This window comes from Lethenteron reissneri, chromosome 32 (genome assembly GCF_015708825.2).
Source record: "Lethenteron reissneri isolate LAM-NWPU_2019-01 chromosome 32, ASM1570882v1, whole genome shotgun sequence".
Lineage (NCBI taxonomy): Eukaryota > Metazoa > Chordata > Hyperoartia > Petromyzontiformes > Petromyzontidae > Lethenteron > Lethenteron reissneri.
Genome location: NC_083810.1, coordinates 837,136 through 857,039, shown reverse-complemented (window position 1 = coordinate 857,039; position 19,904 = coordinate 837,136). Strand labels below are relative to the sequence as shown.

General features: G+C 50.1%; 2 protein-coding genes and 1 non-coding gene across 9 annotated transcripts in view; 1 reads left to right on the top strand and 2 right to left on the bottom strand.

Annotated features, from left to right (window-relative positions):
- The window catches only part of HERC2 (HECT and RLD domain containing E3 ubiquitin protein ligase 2), a 156,604-nt gene extending 150,233 nt beyond the window's left edge, over positions 1-6,371 (bottom strand). For all 6 annotated transcript variants that reach the window (XM_061563689.1, XM_061563691.1, XM_061563692.1 and 3 more), the window contains exons 1-2: positions 6,183-6,371; positions 1,389-1,550 (exon numbers count right to left, since the gene is read on the bottom strand). In XM_061563689.1, the coding sequence (XP_061419673.1) occupies positions 1,389-1,460 (72 nt within the window). In that variant the 5' untranslated portion in view covers positions 1,461-1,550; positions 6,183-6,371. The remainder of the gene's footprint in view (positions 1-1,388; positions 1,551-6,182) is intronic.
- Positions 6,372-9,039: 2,668 nt separating this feature from the next.
- Positions 9,040-9,111, bottom strand: TRNAA-CGC (transfer RNA alanine (anticodon CGC)). The gene has a single exon. It is a non-coding gene; the product is annotated as a tRNA-Ala (tRNA).
- Positions 9,112-11,540: 2,429 nt separating this feature from the next.
- On the top strand, positions 11,541-18,297 carry LOC133349875 (slit homolog 3 protein-like). 2 transcript variants are annotated; one of them, XM_061563688.1, is made up of 3 exons: positions 11,541-11,642; positions 15,088-15,167; positions 16,329-18,297. In XM_061563688.1, the coding sequence occupies exon 3, from the start codon at positions 16,343-16,345 to the stop codon at positions 17,744-17,746; it is 1,404 nt and encodes a 467-aa protein (XP_061419672.1). In that variant the 5' UTR covers positions 11,541-11,642; positions 15,088-15,167; positions 16,329-16,342; the 3' UTR covers positions 17,747-18,297. The 2 variants fall into 2 exon arrangements, with proteins under 2 accessions (XP_061419672.1, XP_061419671.1); XM_061563687.1 differs by lacking the exon at positions 11,541-11,642 and having other exon boundaries at positions 14,655-15,167.
- Positions 18,298-19,904: the final 1,607 nt, after the last annotated feature.

The window sequence follows — 19,904 nt, the reverse complement described above, 5'->3', positions numbered from 1 at the left end:
GGATTGTGTGAGGAGCTCACAAATCCTTGAAAGATCTGGGCAAAGTCTCATCGGTGAGCTCCTCCGGCAGGCAAGGCTGCGTTGGCTGGGTCATGTAGCCCGCATTCCCAGCAACCACATGCCGGAACAGCTTTTGTTCGGCCGGATCGAGGGGGATAAACGGGCATGGCATGGGCTAGAGAAAGATGGAGTGATGTGGTACAGGAGGACGTGGAGCTGAGTGGACTTGCCGATGACTGGTACCAGCGGTGTCAAGATCGGCCTCTGTGGAGGAGGCTCGTGAAGGACGCTACTGGGCAGTTGGAAGCAGTCGCCCTCCAGACACAACGGAGGGCGGAGGAGCGACGCTCACAACCACGAGCGAAGCGCCGGGTGGATAAAGCACAGCAAGTTGGCACAGTAGGGGGCACAGGTGGTGCATCAGCCAGTCATCTCGGTCATCTCAGTCAGTCGACCCGTGGCACCTGCGTCTGCCCCGTGACCTCCTGCCAGCGAGCGTTCGCCACTTCACGTGGCCTCAAGGTGCACATGGCCTGGCACAAGCGTCGTGGTGATGTCACCGCCACTTAGTGGCGAATGGCGGTTTTGTTGTATGTGTGTACATTGAACTTCTTTCACACCGTACGTAGCCACGTTCCAGGACGGGGAAGGACAACAACAAAAACACAAAAAGCAGTTCTAAAGGGATGCTGCACCTTTACACAACACGCGTGTTGCCGTCGAGCTGCACACTGCACCTGACAATGCGGCTGCTCTGCGTCACGTCGCGCATCAGGGGCAGGCACGTTGCACTGGGCATCATAAGCAGGCTTGCTGCATTAGCATACCGCGCGAACTTGCTGTGTTGGACACGCGTCCTCCTCTGTTTGCACACGGGTGCAATAATCAACCTCAATTGATTTGGATGTTTTTGTAACTTTATTTCAATATGAATGGTATTCATAAATAATGACTGAAAAATATTTTGCATTCAACATTATATTTGCCCGCCGCTATTTGGTATGGAACGTGGTTGTTTTGCCTTGATTTTTATTTGGTTGTTTATCTCAACTTGGATTTGCTAAGAATGAATAAAACAATTTATTATTAAAAATCATTATTGCATATTTACTTGGTTTTTATATTTTATATTTGTGTCATTTTGGTGACCCAGATCCATCATGCAAATGAGACTTATCCTTGCCTCTTAAGAGTTCTCCCCTGGTTCAACAAAAAATAAACTTGACACCTGAACTGGGGTTTTTACGTCGTATTCGGATAGACTGTACATCCGAGCACAACGAGATTTCGGGGGTAAACACGCTCAGGCACACCGTCCTGTTAGAGAGCGCTAATCTCTCGCCACAGTGGCAACCGCGACGCCGTGGTAACCAGGCACACGTTCTCACCTGTAGCTCTGTCTCCAGCCATTTGGTGTCGCAGCGAGCTTGGGGCTTCAGCACAAAATGTTTGCTGGGCATGTCTGCAGCCTCACGTTCACCTCACCTCCCTCTGTAGCCGGAGCTAAGCGTGGCCACGGCTTAACGGGACAAGACTGCTCCTTCACACATCTGCAATTCAAATGGAAAATATCACACGACGGACACTCATGAAACGAGGCAGGCTCATGCATTCCACCAGAATGTCATTTCACGTCGACACCATCATGAGACGCTTGCATTTGGCGGTGTTGTTGATGGGCAGGTAACATAGTGAGCACATGCAGCACTGAGCCAGTTCGTACGGAGTTATTAGAACAGTCCTCAGCGGTACCCAAAAATACAGCGAGGGAAAAAAGTATTTGATCCCCTGCTGATTTTGTACGTTTGCCCACTGACAAAGAAATGATCAGTCTATAATTTTACTGGTAGGTTTATTTGAACAGTGAGAGACAGAATAACAGCAACAAAGTCCAGAAGAACGCATGTCAAAAATGTTATAAATTGATTTGCATTTTAATGAGGGAAACAAGTATTTTACCCCCTCTCAATCAGAAAGATTTCTGGCTCCCAGGTGTCTTTTATACAGGTAACGAGCTGAGATTAGGAGCACACTCTTAAAGGGAGTGCTCCTAATCTCAGCTTGTTACCTGTATAAAAGACACCTGTTCACAGAAGCAATCAATCAGATTCCAAACTCTCCACCATGGCCAAGACCAAAGAGATATCCAAGGATGTCAGGGACAAGATTGTAGACCTACACAAGGCTGGAATGGGCTACAAGACCATCGCCAAGCAGCTTGGTGAGAAGGTGACAACAGTTGGTGCGATTATTCGCAAATGGAAGAAACACAAAAGAACTGTCAATCTCCCTCGGCCTGGGGCTCCATGCAAGATCTCACCTCATGGAGTTGCAATGATAATGAGAACGGTGAGGAATCAGCCCAGAACTACACGGGAGGATCTTGTCAATGATCTCAAGGCAGCTGGGAACATAGTCACCAAGAAAACAGTTGGTAACACACTACGCCGTGAAGGACTGAAATCCTGCAGTGGCCGCAAGCTCCCCCTGCTCAAGAAAGCACATATACATGCCCGTCTGAAGTTTGCCAATGAACATCTGAATGATTCAGAGGACAACTGGGTGAAGGTGTTGTGGTCAGATGAGACCAAAATGGAGCTCTTTGGCATCAACTCAACTCGCCGTGTTTGGAGGAGGAATGCTGCCTATGACCCAAGAACACCATCCCCATCGTCAAACATGGAGGTGGAAACATGCTTTGGGGGTGTTTTTCTGCTAAGGGGACAGGACAACTCCACCGCATCAAAGGGACGATGGACGGGGCCATGTACCGTCAAATCTTGGGTGAGAACCCCTCCTTCCCTCAGCCAAGGCATTGAAAATGGGTCGTGGATAGATATTCCAGCATGACAATGACCCAAAACACACGGCCAAAGCAACAAAGGAGTGATTCAAGAAGAAGCACATTAAGGTCCTGGAGTGGCCTAGCCAGTCTCCAGACCTTAATCACGTAGAAAATCTGTGGAGGGAGCTGAAGGTTCGAGTTGCCAAACGTCAGCCTCGAAACCTTAATGGCTTGGAAAAGATCTGCAAAGAGGAGTGGGACAAAATCCCTCCTGAGATGTGTGCAAACCTGGTGGCCAACTACAAGAAACGTCTGACCTCTGTGATTACCAACAAGGGTTTTGCCACCAAGTACTAAGTCATGTTTTGCAGAGGGGTCAAATACTTATTTCCCTCATTAAAATGCAAATCAATTTATAACATTTTTGACATGCGTTTTTCTGGATTTTGTTGTTGTTATTCTGTTTCTCACTGTTCAAATAAACCTACCATTAAAATTATAGACTGATAATTTCTTTGTCAGTGGGCAAACGTACAAAATCAGCAGGGGATCAAATACTTTGTTCCCCTCACTGTATCCGAAGGGTTTTTCCGAATTCACTCTCTGCTATGCAGTGGGCGTTGAAGACCCTAGGATGTAATTTTCAGGTGCAGGTACTTTGTGGTTATTCCATAGCCGAATAGCCAAATATAAAATTACTCACACCTACCAAATGTCACCTGTACAACATCAACTCACGATTTTGCATGACAGTGTGGAAAAGTTATGATCTTACGGAGAAATTTTCCCCCAAGCGAATGTAGAATTCTTCACCGCTGGCTCAGGTCACCAACCTGCAAATTCCCCCAGCCCAGAAATCTCGTTCTTTCGTTTACTGAGAGCAGTACCGTCACTGCACCTCCCCCACATGCATTGCCTTGACTGCTCCCGTCTGAATTTTCTGGGCCCAACAATAAGCCAATTACAACCAGAAATGATCCGCCAATCACACAGCCAGTCACACAGCCAGGTATAATCATCCAGCTAATGACACAAGCAAGTTATGTGGTCAGTCACATAGCCAGGCACGCAAACCGGTGGTGTGATGACAAATGGCTAGCCACAATGCACAACAGTCACAATTGGGTGTTGCTTGTACCAAAGTGGAAACCCTTTCCACTCAATGACTCCCAACGGTTAGCAACAAGAAAACATTTTGCCAGAGTAAAGGGCCCACAATCATCATTGAATACACCACACGGAGGCCCGCTCGCGGAATCAGCAGGATCTTGTCCTGCAGCACACAGTACGGCGTCTCACTCGCACGTTGTCACACGTGGTCAACGCCGAGCCGAGGCTGGATTTGAACCGGTGACCTCCGTGCAGATGTAGTGACATGGCGGGATGTCACTGTACAGTGCTGGCCCTAGACAGGCACGGCGTGCGATGTAACGACATCGCGGACACCACTATGATGTGGGTGTAGTACCAGCCCTAGAGGGGCTCGGTGAGCGCTGGATGGCACACTTGGCGTGCAGTGCCAGCCCTACAGGATAGGGTGTGGAAGCGCCGGCCGTAGGAATGAGGTTCTTAGAGGCCATGGCACTCTGGTTGACCCAAGAGGACACGTGACCGGTTAAGTCTACAAAGGGGCCCCAAGTGGGGGCTAGGGGCGGTCACGTGGTCAGGGTCCAGATCCTGCTGGAGGATTCTGGAAGGTGGTCGTGGCCAAGGACGGAGCCAGCGATGCCGCAGGGAATAGAATCCGGGTCCCCCAGAGGGACCGGCGTTGTTGTTCATCCTGAAGAAACATTCGTCTACGTTATACCGAGTCTCCAACACGTGGACCTGGACCCTAGGTGTGGTCCGGTCCGTAGTAGTTAGTTAGGTTGTAATTAGTGTAGTTAGCCTGGTGGTCACCACCATAGCTTGTTGTTCTGTTAAGGGCCAGTTACCCCGTGTGTTGGTGTTAAACGTGTTGCCTCCAAGAGTCCGTCTGCAACTCAGTTGAAGTCACTACACAGCAGCAGTGACAACCGGTGCAGCCTGCACAGCTGTGGCTTAGCAAAAGCCTGCGATCGGTTGCATAAAATACCTTAAAGGGTATAGGGCATTGTCATTTAGCTCCTGAACGTATAGCCACACGCAAGCATAGAATAGGGAGAGTGGATAACTGTGTATGCAACAGGCCACGAGACTACACCGCACTCAGCTGTATTCTGTGCGACATGCAGGCTGTACCACGTGAGAGTACCCGTGCCGTGATGGTATCCGTGAAGGTACCCGTGCCGTGATGGTGCCCGTGCCGTGAGAGTACCCGTGCCGTGATGGTACCCGTGATGGTACCCGTGCCGTGATGGTACCCGTGATGGTACCCGTGCCGTGATGGTACCCGTGCCGTGAGAGTACCCGTGCCGTGATGGTACCCGTGATGGTACCCGTGCCGTGATGGTAACCGTGCTGTAGGAGTACCCGTGCTGTGATGGTACCCGTGCCGTGAGAGTACCCGTGCTGTAGGAGTACCCGTGCCGTGATGGTACCCGTGCCGTGATGGTACCCGTGCCGTCATGGTACCCGTGATGGTATCCGTGCCGTGATGGTATCCGTGCCGTGAGAGTACCCGTGCCGTGATGGTACCCGTGATGGTACCCGTGCCGTGATGGTACCCGTGCCGTGATGGTACCCGTGCTGTAGGAGTACCCGTGCCGTGATGGTACCCGTGCCGTCATGGTACCCGTGATGGTATCCGTGCCGTGATGGTATCCGTGCCGTGAGAGTACCCGTGCTGTGATGGTACCCGTGCCGTGAGAGTACCCGTGCTGTGATGGTACCCGTGCCGTGATGGTACCCGTGCCGTGAGGGTACCCGTGCTGTAGGAGTACCCGTGCCGTGATGGTACCCGTGCTGTAGGAGTACCCGTGCTGTGATGGTACCCGTGCCGTGAGAGTACCCGTGCTGTAGGAGTACCCGTGCCGTGATGGTACCCGTGCCGTGATGGTACCCGTGATGGTACCCGTGCCGTGATGGTATCCGTGCCGTGGGAGTACCCGTGCCGTGATGGTACCCGTGATGGTACCCGTGCTGTAGGAGTACCCGTGCTGTGATGGTACCCGTGCCGTGAGAGTACCCGTGCTATGATGGTACCCGTGCCGTGATGGTACCCGTGCCGTGAGGGTACCCGTGCTGTAGGAGTACCCGTGCCGTGATGGTACCCGTGCTGTAGGAGTACCCGTGCTGTGATGGTACCCGTGCTATGAGAGTACCCGTGCCGTGATGGTACCCGTGCCGTGAGAGTACCCGTGCCGTGATGGTACCCGTGCCGTGATGGTACCCGTGCTATGAGAGTACCCGTGCTATGTGAGTATTCGTGCTACGAGTACCCGGGCTGCGAGGCCACACGCCTCTCCGCTCTACTCACCGCTGCGTCTCTGCTTCCCTCTGTCCTCGTCTCGTCTCCCTCCTCTCGTCGATGCTCTTCCTCGTCTCTCCCCTCTCCCCGTCTTCTCTCCTCGTCTCTCTACGTCTCCCCTCGCCTCTCCTCGCCCCTGTCCGACCACGACGACGACGATGGACGAGGCCTCCTCCGCTCCGAGCGAGAAGCAGCAGCAGCGGCAGGCAGCGCAGAGCTGCGTCACCGAGTCGCGCGGGAGGCAGAGCGCCGCGTCACCCACAGGGGGCAGCACCCAGCCGCAACCTCTTTTGTGCTCACGCTGGAGGAGGAATCCGATGAGCTGTCAAGCTCGTCTTCACAAGCTCCAGCTGGGGCACATCAGAACGTTGCGACGACAAACAAAACAAAAACACGAGAGGAGTTGCAAACTGTCATCATCATCATCACGATCCATGGGTAGATAGCCCGTAAAGTGTCCGCTCCACATTTCGTCATTTGTTTCCACTTTTCTCTCTGTCTTGTGCCCGATATGCTCAAGTTGCGGCCACGTATTTCTGGCACCAATCTCTTCTTACGTCGTCGTCAAACCATTCTCTGTTGGGTATTCCTCTCTTTTCAGTTCCTTCCATGTTTTACTAACACACTTTTAATGGTCCTGTTGTATCCATCCTACATATGTGTTCAAATAGTGCCAGTTTCCTTCTCATAACTGCCTGCAATCAGATCTTCGTCCTTGTGAAACCTTTTTCCTACTTCTACGTTGGTCAACTCTTTGGGTCCAGCTTAGATGCAGTATCCTTCTGTAGCAATACAAACCATAGGAAAGGTAAACAAATCACTTTAAAAAAAGAAAGAAATCAAACTAAAATATGTTTTGTTCTTGCCAGGTAAAGCCCACTGAGCCATTAGCTTCTTTTTTTAAGAAGCGACCTGGCCACAAACGATAGCTCAACGAAGTGGCTTATCACGTGGAAAATGTATAGCAGCAAAATAATCTAAATAATATAGAGGCATGTTAAACAAATGGAGGGGAGAAGCAGAGGACGCGGGGGGAAATCCATGTGACCACGGGGAGAACATCCCTACCCTGAAGTCTATAAATATATAGACTTCAGGGTAGGGATCGGGATCGAACCACAGACTTCCTGCATGCCATGCGAGGTAGACAACATCTCGCCACTGTGGCACCCCTGAAATAACTAAAATATGTAGAAGGTAAAATTGCATTCGTACATCAATTCCCAAGCTCGGGAAATGCAGTAAAACAACAGCAAAAATAGTCCCAGACTACACCAAGACACAGTCCCTCAATAAAATAGTACATTAAAATCGTTACATTGTTGATAATCAAATTTACAAATCACATTGACAAATGTGGCTGTATCCGGCAATAATCTTCTGCTTCGTAATATTTTTTGAAGAAAGATTTATGATGTTTAGTGAGGAAACAAGGTTGTTCCGAAACGTTGGTGCTGCAACGGCAAAGGCTTTGTCACCGATTCCAATTCAGGAGGACAGCACCGATCACGTGCTCACCACACCTGATACTGACCACTCACCAGACACACTACTCACCAGATGCTCACCTGACGCCACTCATTTGCCGCAACATGAACACATACGACCCTCGCAATCACACTCACCACTCGCACTTGTCAATCACCACTCATACTTACCAGATACCCAGTCACTCACCGAACACTCACCACTCATCAACCAGACACTCATCAATCACTCACCCGACACCAGTCAAACGAACCACTTACTTCACACGAGACACTCAAGAGGTAGCAGTCGCCACTCACCACCACAAAGTTCCCCGTATAACTTTCACAGACTGTGCTGTTAGCGAGCACCTATAAAGGTTGGCACGGTACGCGAGGGGGTGGGTGGCCAGTACTGCGCCCGGCCACCTTTGTCTCATCTGTGGCGATGTTGACACACCGCCCCAGGTACTCATTTGAGGCTGAGTTAACCTCGCCGACTCACCACCTGAGTCAGCGACTCTCCACCGCTCGGGCGCAACATTGAGCAGCGAATCCACCTCCTACGCATTTCACAAGTAGTACTAATCCCATATCTGCATTTCCCATAAATATGCTAAATTCCTCTTGATATGCAAATTACTTTGTCAAGGCGCTTTTCCCTCTTCAACCCAGCTTAAATATACGCTCCAAGCCTGGGGTGTTTCATTCAGACGCTGTCTTCCCGACAGACCTGTTCTTCACCTGAGGACGGCTGCTTGCGTTGTGGCCGAAACGTCGTGAGAATTATTTTATTATGTTTTATTTTGATTATTTTATTATTTCCATTCTACGTGACTTTACCGAAAGAACCCAGAAGATGAATCCCTGCAGTTACGAAAGCTTTAAATCGAAAAACAACTAGTTCCTGAAATCAACACAAATTCACCCTCGGGTATCGTTCATATAGGGTTATACGGGTAGGAAGCACCTGGTTCCACCAGCCCACAGGGGATTATTGTGTCCGTCCGTCCGTCGTGAATCCAAAAATGGGAGGGGTGTGGCTGGGTGGAGAGGGGAGGGTGGGGAGGAGCTGGGTGGGGGAGGGTGTGGGAGGGTGGGGAAGGGCTGGTCACCCCGTGGTGCCCTTATAAAACTCAACGTTTAACCTACTCACGCCGGCTTGTGCCCAACCTCATAGTTGGCCATATTTGCGAAATACACCACGCCGCCATTGACCCTGGCCATTGACCGAGCAAACCAACGTTCCTTCCAGCTCCCTCCGCAGGAATGTGTTTACGAGAGTTCATGTGCACCCCGATTACAGGGACATGGACACAGCCAATTGATTTTGAAAATCAACCTTTGTTGGAAACATAAATTTAAAAAAAAAACTTCCAACATGGATTCCAGATCCAACATGGAGATGCCGGGGATTGACCCCGGGGCCTCACACATGCGAAGCGTGCACTCGACCACTGAGCTACATCCCCATTCTGGTTCTACCGGGGCGCAGTTCCACCTCGGTACGGGGTGAAACTTCGTCATCAGCTTCTTCCTCTCCCTTGTCACCCCACTCACTCTCCTGTTGGCCTTGGGCCCTGGACACATCGAGTCTGCAGAGTCCAAGCAAAATGTATTTCTTTGAAACAAAAGAAATAACAAGAATACATGTGGATGGATACTATAATGCTTCCTAATTAATTTATTCTTGGAAATCTTTAATTCGGAAATAAAAGTGTTCTGGATACTTTTAAGCACTTGCTTTCATCTACAAATGTTTAAGTAAACCATTTGATCAATGTGTGCATCGCTAGTAAATAGAAATAGCAAGTTCCTCAAATCAACACAAATTCATCCGAAGGTATCGTTCATATAGGGTAATATTTACGAGAGTTCATGTGCACCCCTATTACAGGGACATTGACACAGCCAATTGATTTTGGAATTCAAACTTTGTTAGAAAAAAGATTTAAATAAAAGCTTCCGACATGGAGATGCCGGGGATTGAACGCAGCCCCTCCCCTGACCCCCCCCTCCCTCAGGCCCCTCCGCTGACCCCCCCCCCCCCTCAGGCCCCTCTCCTGACTCCCCCCTTCCTTAGGCCCCCCCCTGACCCTCCTCCCTTAGGCACCTCCCCTCTCCGTACCCGGCAGTAGGTCTCCACCAATCAAAGAGCTGTTTATGTTATATATTTATTTATGCACGACAAACAGACAGTCAGACAGACAGACAATAAATCCCTGGTGGGCAGTGTGGAACATTGTTCCTACCTGTACATTGTTCCTACCTGTATTATTCACTCACTGCCGTGTGAGCCCCACTTTGTAGTGAATTTAGCAGTCGCCGTCCTATGGTAGAAGCCCCTTTGCCATCGGGACGTGGAATCTCCGTCACCGTGTGCCCAGGGCTGTAAACGGTAGAAGAGATCACCCACTCAACTCATCCCGTTCGTGACTTGTTGTTGACCGACATCGCCATTGCGTGGCGCTGTGTCCACACGGCTGGTGCCTTGCAGCCAGCGCACGGCAACTCTCTGTCCCCCCCCCTTCTCCAAGGTCTGCGTGGACTTCCTCCGGGTTCTCCGGGTTCCTCCCGCAGCGCAGCCAAACGCATGCAATGCCATTCGCGCTTGGGCCTCAACATTCCAATGTGGCAGGAGCCTCCTGAAAAGTAGTCTTCAGACTCGGTGCGGCTCCCCCGGGCGCCGCGGTGGCCAGGAGATGTTGACTCCCTCGCCAGGTGCACAGGAGGTCGTTGGGTTCAATGCCGACCTGGCGTCCGCTGCTGCGGTGTATCTGGAGTCTGCTCGTTATCTCTTTCCCCGTGGTCGCGTGGATTTTTCTCCGGTCCTCCGGTTTTTTCCCGCCACATTTAGAATTGGCGTGCGTTTTAAAGTATTTGGTATTTGGCTGCTATAAGGGGCCGTCCATAAATGACGTGACGCGATTTTGGACGATTTTTTACACCCCCCCCCCCCTCGTCACACGGCGTCACAAAAAGTCAGACCCCCCCCCCTCTCAAATATGACGTCACAAAGCTCTGCCCCCCCCCAAACCATATTTCCATTTTGAAAATAAAACACGCTTTCAAATCGCTTTAAACTATTGTCATTGTAGTGCCTATTTAATGTGGCGCTGCACTCTGATGTTGTAGAAGAAAACATTTATTGAAAAGTCTATTTAATTAAGTAGAATGTGTTGTCTATATTTATTTAAAGGTGCGCATTTTGATGTGACGTCACATTTCTCACCCCCCCCCCCCCTCGTAACACATCGTCACAAATGTCTAATCCCCCCCCCCCCAGGTGCGTGACGTCATTTATGGACGGCCTCTAAATGTCCACACGATAAGCCACTTCGTTGAGCTATCATTTGTGATAGCCTGGTCGCTTTTGAAAAAAAGAGCTCGATAGCTCAGTGGGCCTCACCTGATTAATATATATATATAGTTTAGTTTAGAGAAAAATTATGAGTATGACACCTGCCATGGTGTTGCAACCTGCCCTGCCGAAGGAGGAGGACACGGAACCGCACGTCACCAGCACTACGGCCAGCAGCCGTCAGTGTTACTTCCGTCGCCGGCATGAGCGGCAGCTTCATCAGCAGCAGCTTCATCAGCAGCAGCTTCATCAGCAGCAGCTTCAGCAGCAGCAGCTTCAGCAGCAGCAGCTTCAGCAGCAGCAGCTTCAGCAGCAGCAGCTTCAGCAGCAGCAGCTTCAGCAGCAGCAGCTTCAGCAGCAGCAGCTTCAGCAGCAGCAGCTTCAGCAGCAGCAGCTTCAGCAGCAGCAGCTTCAGCAGCAGCAGCTTCAGCAGCAGCAGCTTCAGCAGCAGCAGCTTCAGCAGCAGCAGCTTCAGCAGCAGCAGCTTCAGCAGCAGCAGCTTCAGCAGCAGCAGCTTCAGCAGCAGCAGCTTCAGCAGCAGCAGCTTCAGCAGCAGCAGCTTCAGCAGCAGCAGCTTCAGCAGCAGCAGCTTCAGCAGCAGCAGCTTCAGCAGCTGAGCTGAGCCGTCTCGCCACACCGCGGGTAGGTTAATGCGCAACAACGCCACTGAATAGCTTGCTCAAAGCAGACTGCCATCTCCATCCACTGTGTTTAACCACCACGCTGCAGGTCACAACAACACACTCACTCAACCACTCACCCACTCAACCACCACACTGCAGGTCACAACAACACACTCACTCAACCACTCATCCACTCAACCACTCACCCACTCAACCACCACACTGGAGGTTACAACAACACACTCACTCATCCACTCAACCACTCATCCACTCAACCACCCATCCACTCAACCACCACACTGCAGGTTACAATACACTCACTCAACAACTCACGCACTCATCCACTCAACCACCACACTTGTGTGGCAAGTGTCACAATTGAGTCGCTTGTGGTGGAGTTGCGTCGCTTGTGGTGGAGTTGAGTCAATTGTCGTGGAGTTGAGTCGGTTGTGGTGGAGTTGAGTCGCTTGTGGTGGAGTTGAGTCGCTTGTGGTGGAGTTGAGTCGCTTGTGGTGGAGTTGAGTCGGTTGTGGTGGAGTTGAGTCGCTTGTGGTGGAGTTGAGTCGCTTGTGGTGGAGTTGAGTCGCTTGTGGTGGAGTTGAGTCGCTTGTGGTGGAGTTGAGTCGCTTGTGGTGGAGTTGAGTCGCTTGTGGTGGAGTTGAGTCGCTTGTGGTGGAGTTGAGTCGCTTGTGGTGGAGTTGAGTCGGTTGTGGTGGAGTGAGTCGTTGTTGGTGGAGTTGAGTCGCTTGTGGTGGAGTTGAGTCGCTTGTGGTGGAGTTGAGTCGCTTGTGGTGGAGTTGAGTCGCTTGTGGTGGAGTTGAGTCGCTTGTCGTGGAGTTGAGTCGCTTGTGGTGGAGTTGAGTCGCTTGTCGTGGAGTTGAGTCGGTTGTGGTGGAGTTGAGTCGCTTGTGGTGGAGTTGAGTCGCTTGTGGTGGAGTTGAGTCGCTTGTGGTGGAGTTGAGTCAATTGTCGTGGAGTTGAGTCGGTTGTGGTGGAGTTGAGTCGCTTGTGGTGGAGTTGAGTCGCTTGTGGTGGAGTTGAGTCAATTGTCGTGGAGTTGAGTCGGTTGTGGTGGAGTTGAGTCGCTTGTGGTGGAGTTGAGTCGCTTGTGGTGGAGTTGAGTCGCTTGTGGTGGAGTTGAGTCAATTGTCGTGGAGTTGAGTCGGTTGTGGTGGAGTTGAGTCGCTTGTGGTGGAGTTGAGTCGCTTGTGGTGGAGTTGAGTCGCTTGTGGTGGAGTTGAGTCAATTGTCGTGGAGTTGAGTCGCTTGTGGTGGAGTTGAGTCGCTTGTGGTGGAGTTGAGTCGCTTGTGGTGGAGTTGAGTCGCTTGTGGTGGAGTTGAGTCGCTTGTGGTGGAGTTGAGTCGCCTTGTGGTGGAGTTGAGTCGCTTGTGGTGGAGTTGAGTCGCTTGTGGTGGAGTTGAGTCGCTTGTGTGGAGTTGAGTCGCTTGTGGTGGAGTTGAGTCGCTTGTGGTGGAGTTGAGTCGGCTTGTGGTGGAGTTGAGTCGCTTGTGGTGGAGTTGAGTCGCTTGTGGTGGAGTTGAGTCGCTTGTGGTGGAGTTGAGTCGGCTTGTCGGTGGAGTTGAGTCGCTTGTGGTGGAGTTGAGTCGATTGTGGTGGAGTTGAGTCGGTTGTGGTGGAGTTGAGTCGCTTGTGGTGGAGTTGAGTCGCTTGTGGTGGAGTTGAGTCGCTTGTGGTGGAGTTGAGTCAATTGTCGTGGAGTTGAGTCGGTTGTGGTGGAGTTGAGTCGCTTGTGGTGGAGTTGAGTCGCTTGTGGTGGAGTTGAGTCGCTTGTGGTGGAGTTGAGTCGCTTGTGGTGGAGTTGAGTCGCTTGTGGTGGAGTTGAGTCGCTTGTGGTGGAGTTGAGTCGCTTGTGGTGGAGTTGAGTCGTTGTGGTGGAGTTGAGTCGCTTGTGGTGGAGTTGAGTCGCTTGTGGTGGAGTTGAGTCGCTTGTGGTGGAGTTGAGTCGCTTGTGGTGGAGTTGAGTCGCTTGTGGTGGAGTTGAGTCGCTTGTGGTGGAGTTGAGTCGCTTGTGGTGGAGTTGAGTCGCTTGTGGTGGAGTTGAGTCGCTTGTGGTGGAGTTGAGTCGCTTGTGGTGGAGTTGAGTCGCTTGTGGTGGAGTTGAGTCGCTTGTGGTGGAGTTGAGTCGCTTGTGGTGGAGTTGAGTCGCTTGTCGTGGAGTTGAGTCGCTTGTGGTGGAGTTGAGTCGCTTGTGGTGGAGTTGAGTCGGTTGTGGTGGAGTTGAGTCGCTTGTGGTGGAGTTGAGTCGCTTGTGGTGGAGTTGAGTCGCTTGTGGTGGAGTTGAGTCAATTGTCGTGGAGTTGAGTCGGTTGTGGTGGAGTTGAGTCGCTTGTGGTGGAGTTGAGTCGCTTGTGGTGGAGTTGAGTCGCTTGTGGTGGAGTTGAGTCGCTTGTGGTGGAGTTGAGTCGCTTGTCGTGGAGTTGAGTCGCTTGTGGTGGAGTTGAGTCAATTGTCGTGGAGTTGAGTCGGTTGTGGTGGAGTTGAGTCGCTTGTGGTGGAGTTGAGTCGCTTGTGGTGGAGTTGAGTCGCTTGTGGTGGAGTTGAGTCAATTGTCGTGGAGTTGAGTCGGTTGTGGTGGAGTTGAGTCGCTTGTGGTGGAGTTGAGTCGCTTGTCGTGGAGTTGAGTCGCTTGTGGTGGAGTTGAGTCGCTTGTCGTGGAGTTGAGTCGCTTGTGGTGGAGTTGAGTCGCTTGTGGTGGAGTTGAGTCGCTTGTGGTGGAGTTGAGTCGCTTGTGGTGGAGTTGAGTCGCTTGTGGTGGAGTTGAGTCGCTTGTGGTGGAGTTGAGTCGCTTGTGGTGGAGTTGAGTCGCTTGTGGTGGAGTTGAGTCGCTTGTGGTGGAGTTGAGTCGCTTGTGGTGGAGTTGAGTCGCTTGTGGTGGAGTTGAGTCGCTTGTCGTGGAGTTGAGTCGCTTGTGGTGGAGTTGAGTCGCTTGTGGTGGAGTTGAGTCGCTTGTGGTGGAGTTGAGTCGCTTGTGGTGGAGTTGAGTCGCTTGTCGTGGAGTTGAGTCGCTTGTGGTGGAGTTGAGTCGCTTGTGGTGGAGTTGAGTCGCTTGTCGTGGAGTTGAGTCGCTTGTGGTGGAGTTGAGTCGCTTGTGGTGGAGTTGAGTCGCTTGTGGTGGACACTGGTTGGAGCTAACGCCACTCACCTGGCGCAGGGAGACAATCGTAGTCAGAAGCTCCTAAATTCCCAAAACGCACGTTTCATATTTTGCGTGAATTATCTTACTACATTGTGCTTTACAAGTGGAATTTACTGCTACGTTTGTTCCGTGTTAAACTGAAAGAGGGAAGTCGTTGCTTAGCGTTCGTCATTGCTGTACACACAGCCGGCGACTTTCGTGACAGCGGTAACAGCAGGAGAAGGTGCAACAGACGCGAAAGAGGTTAATTCGTGTTGCAGCTCGAGATTATTCTAAACAATCATTTGACTCGAATAACTTGAGCAGGTTTAACCGCCACGACGGGTCACGGAGAGACACAGAGACGCACACAGAGAAGAGGAACGGCGATCAACGGGACTTTCCAGGTGAAATATTTTATTTAATACTTTGTATCTTCTCAAACGCGGTTGTTTTTGCTCTGATTTCTATTTGGTTGTTTTTGTTCTGATTTCTATTGGGGTTATTGTTGTGGTTCATTGCTTTTTTTTTGTCTTTTTAGTTCTCTCCTAGTTAAACGATATATTGACATTATTAAATAAAGAGCCACACAGAGACAGCGAATAACTGAGATCAGAGGAACCCCGAAGAGCAAGGATATGTAAGTGATAAGAGAGAAAGGCAGACATGGCATTGTACTACATTGGATTGTAATACATTGTATTGTGTTGTAACACTTTGAATTGTAACACTTTGTATTTTCCATAAGAGGTTTTCGGTTAGATGGCGTAAATATAAATGTGTCGTTAAACACGCCACCACCCTACACAACCAATTAGTAAGGTTTGCCACCGGTGTATTGAAGTGAACCCACAACATGTATAGTTCGAGTACGACGTCTCCCCGGTAATTACAACCAGCCTCATCAGGTGACTTTGTATTTTAACACAATGCATTGTAACACATTGTATTGTAACACATTGTATAGCAACAAATTGTATTGTAACACATTGCATTTTAACACATCGCATTGTGACGCTTTGTATGGGCGCCGTGATGGCGATGTTTTCACTACTTCGCCTGGTATACAGGAGGTCGTGGGTTCAATCCCGACCCTGATGCCTGTATATTAGGAGTTTGCATGTTCTCCCCGTGGTCGTGTGGACATTTCTCCAGGTCCACTGGTTTTTCACTCCATATTTAGAATCAACACGCGTTTAGAGTATTTGGCTGCTATACATTTCCACATAATAAGCCACTTTATTGAGCTATCATTTGTGGCCAGCTCGCTTCTGAAAAAGAGCTGTATAGCTTAGTATGCCTTACCTAGTAAAATAAAAATAGATAAGTTTAGATTGTTACACTTTGTATTTTAACACATTGTATTGTAATACATTGCATTATAACACAGCATTATAATACATTGTATTATAACACATTGCATTATAACACTTTGTATTTTAACACATTGCATTGTAACACGTTGCATTGTAACACGTAACATTGTAACACGTAACATTGTAACACATTGAATTATAACACAAGGCTTTGTAACACATTGCAATACATTGCCCTTGTTTGTTTTTCAGGGTCGTCAGGAGACATGGCATTCTTGAGCCTCGCCCTGCTGCTGTTCATCTCCCACGTGACGTCCGGATGCCCGGGCGAATGCGCTTGCTACGGGTCCACCATCGACTGCTCTTTCAGGATGCTGGCATCTGTTCCGAGGGGCCTGCCTGCCGATGCGGAGTGGTTGAGGCTGGACTACAATCAGTTGACCTACCTTTCACACACCGACTTCCCCAACAGCGACAGCATCGCGCGTCTGTGCCTAAACGACAACAGCATACGGAATTTCAGCCGAGGCACCTTTGACCACTTCCCACGACTTCAGATGCTCTCACTTCACGGCAACCTCCTGCAGAGCATCCCATGGGGTGGATTCGATCGGCTCTCCAATTTAATCATGATTCGATTGTACAATAACCCGTGGGACTGCGAGCAAAGAGATGTTCTGTACTTGAGTCACTGGATCAAAACCCACAAAGACCTGTTTGATGAATACGACGATGTGAGTTGTTCTACAGACCTTATGTATGTTAAAGATGTTAAGGATCTTGACTTTGAGGTAATGACCAATGACAATAAGACATTTCCTACAATCCCGGCAATCAAAGCAAGTATTGCTTCTCCTGCAGATGATTTTAGGTGCCCTTTTTATGGTTGTCATTGTAGAAATGAAACTGTTGATTGTACTAATAAAAAGTACTGCTCAATACCTCCAGGTATACCACAAACCACAAGAATCCTCAACATGAAACACAATAATATAAAATTAATTAATGCCAAAGCCTTTTACACAATGCAAGAATTACAACTATTGGATCTTAGTCATAATGAGATATCATCACTCTCCAATGAGACATTCTACGGCCTCACAAATTTACGGAAACTTTTTATCAGCTTCAACAAACTGAAAAGCCTTGACAGGAGATTACTCCTTCCCTTGACTGGTTTAGAACAGCTGTATCTCAACAATAACCAGCTGAGATGTCTTCACCAGAGTGCATTTAATTCGTTGCAGAAGCTCAGGTTTTTAAACTTGTCAAGCAACAATTTGTCTGTAATCCACAAAGGTACATTTAATTCACTCAACAGTCTAGAAGGAATCGATCTCACAATTAACTTTTGGAACTGTAAATGCAAACATATTTTACACCTTGTTCACTGGATGAAAAATAATACTAAAAAGTCCATGTTAGAATCTGTGATGTGCGCAGGTGGTCATAAGCGTGTGGTTGCAGTCAGCCGTCCAGATGTAAGCCACCATCACTGCTTGCCTCAACGTGGCGTGGAGGATTGTAATTTAGGTCAACATTCACATAATTCATCATCGGGTCACGAAAATAACAGAAACAGTCATGGGGTTAACAGTGGTGCACTCCATAAGTTTTCTTTCAAAATAATATTTATTCTCTTTAGTTCAACACATTGGGCAAGAGCTTAACATTTACAATATCTCCCCTTCTCCCCATGTCACCTGTTACGCCCACCTTCCCCCTTCTTTCTCGCAGAGTGCAAGCATCTATCGCTTTTTGTTTTTAAGTGAGGTAAACGTAAACATTAATGCACTCTGTGGAGAAAGTTCTTATAGAAGACTTAAGGGGCGGGTCGATATAATGTTTCCTCTCGTCGTCTTCTGGAAGATTTTTGGCTGGAAAATGCAGTTACTGATAAGCAGAGCTAGTCTGAAAGGCGTGGGGTGGACCGATACAATGTGTCGAAGAGGCTTCCAGTATAAACCTTCCTGTAGCAATGTTGTCTGTCTGATTAAACACCTTTTTTGTCTTCGTTTAGATTTAAGGTGGGGAGATAAAAAACAATTGAAAGGGAAATGTATTCTGGAAAAATGTTAAGACATGATTAACGTATGTGGAAGATTCTTTCAGAGTAATTAACCATCGTTGATGTGCATTCCTCCCATTCGTTTTATGTAAATGATTCTTGACGAGGTAGAGGACCAATAAGCATCGTCAAGAATAAAGCTGCTGGTCAGTGTACTGTATACATCTATTATCGGGTGGGGTGATGGTCGTGACGTTTTTGTTCTGAAAATATCCACACGAATTCACGTAATTACAGAGTACATAGCACTCCATCGTGTTCCAGAGTTACCGATCATAACTGAGTTTGTTTTTTACGTGCTGCCTTTAACGAGCCGAGAATAGTTGCGACTATACGACCTGGGGAATTCCCAGAAAGGCCACGAGATGAACTGGTTACATATCCCATTTCTTTCATGGAATTGCAATCATTCTGGGAAAGGGAAATGAGTAACTGATATATTTCCCCCCTCTATCGCGAATGGGCCTGTATGAGGATGTTCCGGCACGTCGGGCTGGGTGGTGCAGTGGCAGAATGCTCGGCTCGCAATTGTAAGGTTCAGAGTTCTGATCCCCAACCGGGGATCAACTCGAACCAGCACCCCTCGCTCTGTGGGAAGTCAGGAGTGTCTGTGTTGGGGCCGCTGGTCCCCGGAGTCCCTCCCTGCTCCGTGCCTATGGCAGGGGCTCCGCCGTGCGCCGACCCCTCGCTGCTCTGCGAGCAGCTGCTGCCGTCGCTGGGCTCATCGCCCGACGGCTCCCCTCCCTGGTCCGTCCCTCCGCGAGCTCGTGTGAGAGGCATAGCTCGCCGCACGCCCTCGTTCACCTGCAGACGCTGCGTTGTCTCTCCACGGATCACGCGCTATTAAAACGGGGGTCGGGGGCGAACGGCGCTGCCCTCACACTGCTCGAGTCCCGGCGGCGACAGACGGATCGGGGACCTGCGGACGCACCGACCCCTTCACCCACACTACGAGCGCACACACCTGCACACACGCGACACCCACTCGTGCGCCGCTCTACGCAGAGCTCACTCACGTGGTGAACCACAGTGTACACACGCGCACCCACACGCTCACACTGCACGACAATATCACGCGAGACCACGCTTCGCTATTAATGATTTATTATCTGATACCTGGTAATTTAATGTTAAATCAGTGAGTCGACGAGGCTGGCCTACGCTGATACCTTTATACCTATTCCCGATTTATCTGCTATGATTCTAATTCACCTACTTACTTCCTGCTGGATGCCCACGGCGGTTCGTTGATCCCGTGCTCGCAGCGCACCTCGATGCGTCTCACGGACGATCGGGTCGCTGGACTGGAGAGCGTCCTGTCGCCTGGCGCTGGAGAGAAGAGAAGAGAGCTATTTTCCCTCTGCGCCCCTCTATTTATCCTCCCTACCTCAAAGGGGATGCTGCGCTAAACAATGGGCTCGCGATCCTCTGGCACGCGCACGGCGGTTCTGGGCGCTGTTGATATGCTAATCAGTGTGCTGCGTGCAAGGCGTAAATCCTACTTAATCCCTTACCCTCCCTAACAATGGGGCCTGCGCGCTCAAGCGCAATTATCCCAACCCTCCATGACTATGCGCAACAGCCCCTGTGACCCCCCTATTCATGCTGTCCCGTGCCTCCCCTGCTCGCCCCGTTGACCCGTGGGAGTGTGTGTGGGGGGAGATGCGCTTCAACCGCGGTGGCCGAATGCCCCACGCCGCGACCAAACCATATTAAGGCCGGCCGCAGCGCCGCGGTGCCACGTAGCACGGGGGAGGTCA